We start from the raw sequence: 11,684 nt of genomic DNA, 5'->3' as shown, positions 1-11,684 counted from the left end.
TGAGCAGTGCCACAGACTGATGGACTCCATGCCACGCCGCATTGCTGCAGTAATTCAGGCAAAAGGAGCCCCAACTAAGTATTGAGTGCTGTACATGCTCATACTTTTCATGTTCATACTTTTCAGTTGGCCAACATTTCTAAAAATCCTTTTTTTGTATTGGTCTTAAGTAACATTCTAATTTTCGGAGATACTGAATTTGGGATTTTCATTAGTTGTCAGTTTTAATCATCACAATTAAATGAAATAAACATTTGAAATATATCAGTCTGTGTGTAATGAATGAATATAATATCCAAGTTTCACTTTTTGAATGGAATTACTGAAATAAATCAACTTTTTAACCATATGACGTGTGTGTGTGTGTGTGTGTGTGTGTGTGTGCGCCATCCCTACACACAAAGCATTCTCAGTCGTTGGTTTCAAGTCTTCTTCAACACAGCATGACAGCATAACTGCAATTACGTTTTAGTTTTGTTTTTTTATATCCAGAATGTATTTTAATTATCGATTAAACATGTAAACAGTATAAAAGGGAGGGAGGGACAGTAAAAATTGTCTTCGGGCCAGTAAGTTTCAAACCAACTGGCCTGGTGGGGCCCAAAGCCAAAAAAGTTTAACGTTGAGCCCTATGCTTGTATGTTGTTCCTGAAATGTAAGTCGCTTTGGATAAAAGCGTCTGCCAAATGAGTAAATGTAATTTACTTCCCTCTGGGATTAATGAAGAACCTCTCACTTTTCCTTCCAGACAATTAGCCCTCAAGGCTCTGAACGAACGTCTAAAGCGCGTGGAGGACCAGTCTGCCTGGCCCAGCATGGATGACGAGGAAGACGATGAAGAGGACGAGGTCAGAACTGACACACAGCCGCTCCTCCCTGGTGGGCATGACACCTCCTCCTCCACGCCGAGACAAACAGGGGGACCCGTAGGCGCCTCCCTTTCCACCCCCTCCTCAACCTCAATCTCACAGATCACCGGAGCATCATCCACAGGCGGAGTACAACACCCAGAATCCAGCATTATCACCTTCGAGGATGCAACTTTTAGATCGTAACAAATAGAACACCCGTGTACAGATACACACACACTCTGTTTGGTGTCCCTGGAAGGTATAGTGTACTCAGTGTCCCTGACTAGTATACGCATATATTCAGTGACAGTGATTAGGCACACACTTGATATCACACACCAACACACACAACAACTTTGAGCAGTTCATACCCAAGACTGTGCATTCAGAAACACTCTGTCGATGTCATTGTGAAGCCCAAAGGGGTGGTAACTGTACATTGCTTTCAGTTCAGGCATGTTGGTTGTAAATGCTCAATGTAGTTGGGCAAATTGGACAATTAAAACTTCTCTTCCTTCCTGCATATGACCGAATGTCAACCAAAAATTCTGTCTTGTCTGGACTTAAGCCCAACTTGCAGAGCTCTGTCCACTGCTTCATATGTCTTTTTCTCTTGCTTTCTAAATAAATAACAAAATGGGTGTACAATTAAAAAGAATTTTTGTAAGTCTTTTTCGGGACAGCCATAGTTGTTCTCTAATCGGCTGCCATGAGAAAGCCGTCAATGAAAGACTCATGGCCAATTCTTGATGAAAGCCGACTATGCGCACTAGTTTGATAAGCACGGAAAAATAGCTGCAAGTGACATTAGCTTTTGGTTAACTGGTTCTAAAAATGTAACGAGGTGTGTAAATGAGGACGTATGTCATATTCACATATTCAGCAACAATTGCTGAACCAGAGGATAGAAGCTGCTGCATGTCTCTCCTGCTAATGAACTATAATACAAAATGTGTAGAAAGTGCCATGTGAAAAGAATTTTCCAGACCAGGTTAATTTGCCACCTGGTGTCTCTGGAACAACAGGCAGAGAAATGGACCATGTACCTGATTGATTTTTTTTTTTCTTTTTTTTTTTTTTTTTTTTTATCCCCATTTTTCATTCAGTGGAGATGAATTCTGTTTTCTTTCTTTTTTTTCTTCTGTATCTGTTCATTACTAATCAACAACAAAAAAAAACACTTCTGTGCGCTTACAAGACATGTCAATGGTTAATGATTATTATGATTCCTTTTGTTTTATGGTTTATAAGTTGATTATATTTTTAAGGTTAGTTTTCAAGCCGCCTACTCAAGTATCATCCTGTATTCTTTTACACTTTGGCCTAGTGGGATCTGAAATGATAGAAGAATCAGCAATCGACTATCCAGGTGCATCTGATAGTTGTGTATGCACAGACATATTGCCATTGCACATATTTTTAGAAGGTAGAATGATTGATTCATTAATTGTAGATTCAGATTTTTTTTATCTGTGTGGCGTCAAATACTGTTTTGATGTTTCTCAGACACTGGGTAATGGGGATTAATGATTCCATAGACATAGGACAAGGTAAGTAGTCAGCCTAGCCAGGGTTTCCCAGTCATATAACATCTTTAATTTTTGTGCCAAGCAAGGGAGAGTGGTGAATTTTTTTTTTTTAGGTAGGATGATGGGCTAAATGTGTTCATATAAGATGCTTCAGAAATTCTATGCAGATGAAAAGATCAATGATCAATGTCATCATTGTAGCAGTCTAATATGGTAATTATAAAATCACTGAATTCCAGTTTCCCACCTGTCCTTCAGGTCAGCCAGATGAATTTAAACTTGTGAGCTTTTAAAGAAAGTGAGCCACACACTTCTGCTGCACATGTTTAACAAGGAAGATAAAGTACATAAGCTGATGTTCACTTCATCCCTCACCCCTTCAATCTGTTACAAAACAAGCCCATGAGATTAAGATACAGATTGTTCCTGGTCGGACAGCTTTTGTGTCTTTGAAGGTAGCCGATTCTTTTATTTCACACACAATTTTGGAAACAAAATAAACGATGATTGATGGTCACTGCCATATGGTTTGGATTTTACTCATTACTTCAGCAGTTTCCTTCAGAAGCACTGCACATGAAGAAGAAATCTGGAAACTACCCAAAATTGAATTAAGTACAGAAAAATCTTGTTACATTTTAGTTCCAAATATAGTTTTCTTTTTTCATATTTAATAATCTGATATTTGTTTTAAGACTAATAATCTTGCAGTGGCCTTTACTGACCATTGTATTTGTCACAAACTGAATGGTCCACATTCACAAATTGAAAACAGACCAAAAATATCAAAGCAAATGTAACCCAGCTTGTTATGTGTGAAACCTATTCATGTATATGGGAAATGGTAGAATTTGTCAAATGGAAAGAAAAGTAAAAAATTATGGAAGTCTGATTACTGATCAGCTTGGGGTTGTCTCTGGGTGGTTCTGTGGAAACCTTTTAGCCTTTAAGCTCAGTCTCAATGTCTGGACTTGAACTTGGATGACACATTTTATAGTGCAATTATGAGGAAGGCGGCCACAAGATTTGCTTTTTCACAAATACAGATAGTGATGTATAACTCTGTGGAATAATCAAAAGATGTGTAGGGAACCTAAAATAATATCCAGCCTTCTATAATGTCATAAAGTACGGCAAATTCAAATTACATATGTAGAGTTTAAGTTTAAACTCTGAAGTCCAAGCAATAAATAACAGTCACTTTTCACCTGATGGAAATGTGGTATGTATAGAAAGTGATAAGCCATATTAATCGTGATGACATTCTCTGTGTTCTGTCCTGTGTTTGTCCTTGTTCCTTCTGCTCATTTCACTGCTCTTATTTTGGCAAGATGTTGTTTACACTGAGTGGGCCATTCTTTAATTAAATATGAATGAGTGAGGTATTTTTATGGACACATTACTGACTGGGCACAGGATTGAGAGACTTGTCTTTCAGACTGGAGTTTAGTCAGAACTAGCTTCAGAATAGAGAAGGCGGAACTGCAGTCAAAAATCTGAACTCTCAAACTGCATTCTACCATCAAAAGTATTGACAGTAGCCATCACTGTAAACCTGAATACGGTCAGAATACTCTAAATATTTGTGGAAACTGATTACCTCAAACTTTTTAAGTAGTGGTAATAATATTTTTGAGCAAACCTCAACTTCAATATAATACATTTTTAAAATACCTTTAATTTCCACATACTAAATTACATTGATTCACTGATGCTTATTAAAATTAAATTCCACTTATTCTTTACTCAATAAATGTAATTGTGCACAACTTGAGGGAAATCTACTCAAAAAATTAATTGTGCTAGACTCAAATACTAATGGAAACTCACTCAACAAAATTACTACTAGCAAACTTGAAATTTACAAAAATTTTCAGATAGTAGTCCTCAAAAATACAAATACAACTCCATTTTTACAATTCAAGTTCTCTTTATTAGTATCATCTCACAACATCTTTTCCGTCATTTCTACATTTAACAGACACAAAATAAGGCACATCTTGCACAAAGCTGAATAGACAAAGTAACTGACTGCTTGATCAGATAATGAACCAACAATGTTGATAATCAATTTGTTTTCATTCTTTCTTGCAATAATGTTAAACATTCTCTATTTCCAGATTCTTAATGAAATTTGGTGTTCGGTGTTAAATGATAATAACTTGAATCTCTTGAGCTAAATATAATTTCCTTTTACTACTTACTTGACTGTGTTTTGTCTGGAACAGGTCGCTGAACCTGCAGGAGGAGGAAGTGATATGATCAGCCGCCACAGTGATGTCACCCGTCAGTGTGTGTGTAAGTGAGTGCGTGCGAACCAAAGGTGAGGACAGACAGACAGGACAGGTAGGCAGGTGAGGACAGAGGGACGGAGACCGGTGAGGGCGGACAGATAGGACAGAAGTGAGGACGGTCTTTTGGGTACCTGTTGAACAGCGGTTGTGTCTCCATCCTCAGTCTTCACAGTTCCAGCAGTAAACTGGCTCAGCTCACCCTGGAACAGATCCTGGAGCTCATGGACACCCTGAAGCTGAGCAACACCAAGAACACACACAGGCTTATTGATCGCTTCAGGAGGGATTGATAACTGATAGCTGATTGATTGTCTCTGTCTCTGCCAGTCTTCAGTCAGACCCCGATCCTTCGGCTCTGCAGCACGTTCATTCCAGCTGTGACGAGGTCCACAAGATGAGGTACGCACGCACTCACACACACTGACGGGTGACATCGCTGCGGCGGCTGATGATATCACTTCCTCCTACAGGTTCAGCGACCTATTTCGCCCTGGCGGAGAAGTATGAGGACTCCCAGACCGAGCCGTAAGGCTCCGGCCTCCTCTCCTCGCTTCCGCCCAACAACGAGGAGGAGAGCGCCTCCAGCAGTAGCCCCACCTCCACCTGCTCCTCTGTGTGAGGACAACCTGAATCTGCGTCTCTTTCTTTGATTGGTCCGTTTCAAAACCACAACAAACATTTTATATTTAATGTGTGATTTGTGAAACCAGGAAGCAGCTTTGTGTCTTCACCAAGCAGGAACCTCCAGGTTTGAAAAGTGAAGCCTCAAACCTGCATTCTCTCTAACAGCCAGCAGGGGGCGACTCCACCGGCGCGTATATGGTCTCAGTCGCTGGTTTCAAGTCTTCTTCAACACAGCATGATGTTCATTTAGTAAATTATTGTCCCATTTAGAGGAAAATAGGTCAGACCAAATATTTGTGACCCAAATATGGTACCACGTGAATGTTCAGTCTGTTTTCAGGACGGAGCTGAACATCTCTTTTCTCTCAGCTGGACAGGTAGGCTGGAATAAAATACTGCTGCTCGCTGTATTACAACTACAAAGACTAACAGGCAGCTTTCGCGTTATTGCAGCAAGTCTTTCGGATGTACCACAGATATAAAACAGATTTATTCTTCAGCTATGGGGAAGTGCAACCTTATCGGCTCTTGGATGGAAAAACAGATCTTAGAGCTTAAAACCAGTCTCAAGCAACGTATTTGAAGCCTACTGTCGCTGCTTAATGAATGAGCGCCGCTATTAAAATTTCACATGATCGTTATTGATTATCAGTAAGTGACGGTGAAAGTTAGTGGAGATCAGCAGCTCTGTCCTCTACTGTACATCTTGATAGTTAAATTAAATTAAAAAGAGGACGGTGGTGACCACGGAGGAGCTGAGGTTAGTAACGTTAAAGCAAATTAGGGATTAGAGATTATTCTTTTGGATTTTGATGTACAAATGAAATGCTTGTAAAAATACAGAAGGGAGACGGTTCTCATGTTGCCTATTATTTATGTTAATTTCTACAAATGTACAAAGCAGTAAATTAAGACACAAAAGGCAAACATGAATAATCCTTTCTGTAGTGATTCTGAGGTCATGTGTTTTCCTGCCATTGTAAGGTGGTGAGGCTCAAAACTGCTTGGTGCAATGCAATAAATGTAAAATCATTGTGGAGAGCATCAAAACCAACCAAATGAATTTTCTCAGGTCTAATGGTTATAATTCAACCTCAGTAGACTTATTTAGCAAGTGTAGTTTTGGGGGTGTAGTTTATTCCAAATCTGCTCTAGATTTTCCAACTTATTATTCACAGATGTGGAAATAACAATGTTCCAAAATTATGTGGAATTGCATATTTCTTTATTGGAAAACATAATTTTCTTGGGAGGACCCCCAATCCCCCACATAAAAATACCATCTTCATTTTTTACATTATACCGCCCTATGAAAGCATGTTTTAATCACTATGGACATTATTTCTATTATTATTTGTAAATGTACCTGCTTTGCGCCTGCCTCGACTTCGCCCTGCACTCACACACACACATACACACACACAAACACACACACACCTTTTACCTCTGGTCTCTCACTGCAAACACACCGGCTTTCCCTGCTTCTCTTTGTCTTCCTGCCTGCTCCCCTGAGTTTATCCATCAGCAGTAGGTTATGTTTTATAAAGTCACCGAAAAGACACAGAGCTTTCTTTATTTTTCTTGTTTTTCACCGGTGATCGATTTTTCACGGCAGCAGGTGCATTGCATGCCAGCTTGTTAATTACGTAGCTTATCAATGTCATTCTCCATTGTGTTTCATTGTTGACATTGTCCTATGCCAATTTTGTAGACATGCACTCTACCCTAATTTGAATACATAGATTTACTCTGCAAGTCATTTTGTGACAGCATTTCCTTTGTGCGTTTCTTTTTTTTAAGTCATGATACAGATCTTAAATTTCAATCATAATGGTCTTAAAAAGTCTTAAATTTGACCAGGTGGAACCTGCAAAAACCCTGATATTACCTCGTCTACCTGACTTAACAATTTGCGTAGTGTAGGACTTCTTATTTTAAACAATCCTTATTAGCTATCTTTATTTGCTTGTGATTCCATAAAAGTCCACATTTATAGCTCCCTTTTATATTAAGTAAAAGTGCTGCTCATGGAATGAAATTAGCATAGTCGCTTTTTCCAAAAAACACAGTAAAGTAAGTAGTAAAAGGTAATTTTATTTAGTTCAAGAGACCTCAAGTTATTATCACTTAACACCAGAAAATCTCATTAAGAATCTGGAAATAGAAAATGTTCAACATTATTGCAAAAAAGAATGAAAACAAATTGATTATCAAAACTGTTGGTTAATTATCTGATCAAGCAGTCAATTACTTACTCTGTTCAGCTTTATGCAAGATGTGCCTTATTTTGTGTCTGTTAAATGTAGAAATGACGGAAGGTGTTTAAGGTTTTGATACTAATAAAGGGAAGTTGAATTGTAAAAATGGAGTTGTATTTGTATTTTTGAGGACTACTATCTGAAAATTTTTGTAAATTTCAAGTTGACTAGTAGTAACCTTGTTGAGTGAGTTTCCATTAGTATTTGAGTTTTGAGTAGATTTCCCTCAGTATAAGTGGTGCAGAATTATATTTGAGTAAAGAATTAGTGGAATTTAATTTTAATAAGCATCAGTGAATCAATGTAATTTAGTATGCAGAAATTAAAGGCTTTTAAAAAATGCAGTCTGGTGGTGCGGCAGCAGAAACTTCTAAAACTCTTCCCAGAAGGCAGGATGAACAGGCTGTGGCTGGGTGGGTACTGTCCTTCAGTATCCTTTGGGCTCTGCGTAGGCACCTCACTTCACCGATATCACTGATGCTCAGTAAATGGGTACCAATGATCTTCTGAGCAGTTTTAATCACCCGCTGCAGACCCTCCAGTCCTGGGCCGTGCGCATCCCATGCCAGTTTGTGATGTTTCCAGTTAGGATACTTTCTATTTGCTCCCCTATATCCATTCCTCCCTAGAAGAGGAGGTGTTTGTCAGTGAAGCAGAGTGACAGAGTCACTGTGACAGGGCCGTGGAAGAGAGAGAGAGCAGGAGGAGAGTGGAGGTGTGGTAAGCATGGAGTAGCTCAACCTGTAGGGAGGGAGCAGGGAGATAGGGTCATGGGTGCCATTTACTCTGGGGACTTATCCCCATCACCTTTTGAGAGCATTTGTTAAAGGTTTTCTGAAAAATAGCAAAGAGAAATGTTAAATAACAAATGGAAATGCTTTGAGAAAGGTTTATTTGCACAATAAGAAAATATGCAATGGAGTGTACATACAGAAGAAAGAAATCTGCCTTTTCTAAAAAAAAAAGTAACTCAATACTGCATTATATTCCATAATATTTTTAGATTCTGATTTGTCACCTGCCACTTGAATTTTGTTTCCCCTTATAAAAATAAAAACATTTCCACCATAAATTGGTGCAGAAAATCTCTCTAGAATGCAGGAAATTAAGTGTTTAATGCTCAAAATCTTCTGGGGGAGGACCCCCAGACCCCCATTTTCAATATTTCATCAATGAATTTTCTTCTAAATACTATTAGAATATCTTCTTGTCTTGTTCTCGTGACCCCAGTATTGTGCATTGTCACGTCTCGTGGGCTAAGGGTTCAGTCAGACCCCTAATCTGAGCCCTTAAATTTCCCCACCACTTTTCAGCACAAAGTGACACCATTTGTGAGCCATGCCATAATGACAATGAGGATGATAACTTCAATTAGGGTCAATGATAATAATTTAATCGTAACATCATAAAGTGAGACTGTCACCTACTGCTGGTGATTACTGCGCAGAATAAGCTATTTGACATTGTTTATGCAGCTAGCACTGTTCCTAATGCAGTCTCAACTTTGGCAAACTGTCCTGATGGCCGACATTATTTTGTTGGCTAATCCCATAATGCTGTGAAAATTACTTGTACTTGAGTATGAGTTGTGTACTTCATGCCACCTCTAATCACCAGCGACTCAGTAATGAGTGCGAATGAGTACACTGATCCACTTGCACTGGTACACTTATCCATGGCACTACTCAGCATTATAGGGTTTGGGGGCATATTATAGTATATTTAAGTGGACTGCACTGATGGTATATTTGTGAGGAGTGTCCGACTAATTGTTGTGGGCTGCCTGGTCCAAAAATGCCAGGGTAGATTTTTTGGGCCCAGTCCAGCCCTGGCCTGGCCGGTCTGATTTTCAGACAAACCTTTACTCAAACCTTTACAGCAAGATCCCTCAGGTCTTTTGTGCCAGGAGGCTTGTCTAACATGCGGTTAACATTTTGAAATGGTCACAGGTTGGTTAGGTTTAGTCACTATGGGTTAAGGAAAAGATGTGAGAATTATTAGAATGTCCCGTCTGAAAATAAGACTGTTTATAGTTCAACGTACAGTATCTCAGAAAAATGAGTACACCCCTCATATTGTTAATATTTGGATATGTCTTTTCATGTGACAACACATGAACCCACATATGGCCAGTCCGTCCTCTCTCTCTACTGCTCTCTACCTGCTTCAGCCTTCTCTTCAGACAGAGCAAGGGCCAGAGCAAGTACTCTGCTCTGTGTTAACATTTTTACAACCAGTAAAGTTAGGTAGAACCACTTGCAACCACGGATTTTATGTATCATAGCAACCAAAGCAGTCGGAAAAAACTCTGTTCCTCAAAAACGCCCGCTAGCGCTCCCTGCTGGGCGTTTTCAGAAGAGCAGTTGGCGTTTTCAGCTGGCAAAAACGCTTTGGTGGACACGGGAGTAGCATGTAGCTGCAGTACCGGAGGCTGGAGTTTCAGGACCGCAATCCTAGGACCGGAACTGCAATTCCAGGACCCTAGCTAGCTAGCCAGTATGTGTTACTCTTTGCAGCCCCCCGAAGCCAAATACCCTTACCTCAACCAACACCGAGTGTGTGCCTCAACCTAAGTTATTGATTATATGCATGTCAACTGGTTACCCCTACAGCTAATGACAGGGTTAACCTCCTTCATGTTGCTGTGCATGACCTCCATCAATCCAGTAGATGGCTCTGTCGTAAAAGTACTACGGTCCTATAAATGTGGTTACGCTATCAGGAGCTGGAATACAGACAGTGACATTGAGAGACATTTTGAATCCTCCTGAGAACCAATCGACGATAGTGGAAGCAGTCATGGACTTTATATGTGCAACAGGATCACCCCTCTGAAAATGGTGAATCCATGAAACGATACTGAGAATGAACTGTGAGAGGCAGCAATATGCCGTAAGGCATCTAGAAGAAGAAGAAGAATGTGGTCCCGGGATTGCAGGGGTCCTGAAAATGCAGCCTCCGGTACTGCAGCTATAAAATATTGTGTGCTCCACACTTGATGTACTGGGACATAACGTATCGTTACTGAGTGCTCCTTTGCACCAACACAGGAAGTGACTTAAATATTTCGTGCAGCGTCCAAAGAGCGCGACAATTCAGAGCAACACTATCGAGAGGTTCAGCCCACAGACAAACCATAGCCTGTATGTAAAAACCAGACAAATGTGACGGAAGTTGAACTTCCATTTATGGGTTGTCCCAGAAGCCACAGCGCACAAAACGTGATGACGTTTATCTCGACCGCTCGGTCCAGCATTTTGGCAACGCAAAAGTAACAAAGGCAAAGTTACAGTGTAGCCTATCATTTGCTTCTTGGTTGGCGGGCAGCGGAAAATAACGTCTTTTTTGCCCATCAAGGGAGAAGGGTCCAGCTGCAGCCCGCAGACAAATGTGACGGAAGTTGAACTTCCATATATGGGTTGTCCCAGAAGCCACCGCGCACAAAACGGGATGACGTTTATCTCGACCGCTCGGTCCACGCATAGTTGTTAAATGAAAAAAAGTTGTTAAAAAAAGAGGGGTCAAGTGTCAACGTAGTAATCAGTGTACGATATGTGCTAATATTTACTATACTATACTTATATATTATTAATATAGTATATTTATACTATAATTCCTGCAAATACTTATTTATAATAGCCTAATGATAATAATAAAGCAATGTTTCAATTCATACCACTGTTGTATATTTTATTTCTTCCAAAGTGATTTTAAGTTTCACCAAGAATATTCTGTAATTTTACATCACGAGCCAGATGTGTCTCGATTTAGGTTAAAACTTAACATTACTGAGAATTTATTGACAGAATAACAGCGGTACGAACATTATCAGCTGTTGCTGGACACGTCTGCTGTGTTGGCTGCAGTGGTCTGTGTGACTGGGCCTGGGGGAGCTAACCGCAGCTAGTTAGCTATTCCTGACAGCCCCCCGAAGTATATTCCTCTTACCCCAACCAGGGTGTGTGCATAAAGTTATTGATTATATGCATGTCGACCGGTTAACCCTATCCATTAACCTCCATTGTGTTGCTGTGCAGCCTCCGGTAACGTTACTGCAGCTATATAACACCCGTCGGCACTTGCGGAGCTTCTCAACTCCGAAAACGTTTAAACACATTTTCGATTCGC

General features: G+C 40.0%; 1 protein-coding gene across 1 annotated transcript in view; it reads left to right on the top strand.

Moving 5' to 3' along the window:
• tmem115 (transmembrane protein 115) overlaps positions 1-1,509 on the top strand; it is a 13,559-nt gene extending 12,050 nt beyond the window's left edge. Inside the window, exon 3 of the mRNA XM_046057010.1 lies at positions 749-1,509. Coding sequence (XP_045912966.1) covers positions 749-1,055 — 307 coding nt within the window. The 3' untranslated portion in view covers positions 1,056-1,509. The remainder of the gene's footprint in view (positions 1-748) is intronic.
• The last annotated feature ends 10,175 nt before the right edge of the window (positions 1,510-11,684 follow it).

The sequence above is a fragment of the Micropterus dolomieu genome, linkage group LG08 (assembly GCF_021292245.1).
Source record: "Micropterus dolomieu isolate WLL.071019.BEF.003 ecotype Adirondacks linkage group LG08, ASM2129224v1, whole genome shotgun sequence".
Taxonomy (NCBI): Eukaryota; Metazoa; Chordata; class Actinopteri; order Centrarchiformes; family Centrarchidae; genus Micropterus; species Micropterus dolomieu.
This window is presented reverse-complemented; position numbering and strand designations above follow the sequence as displayed.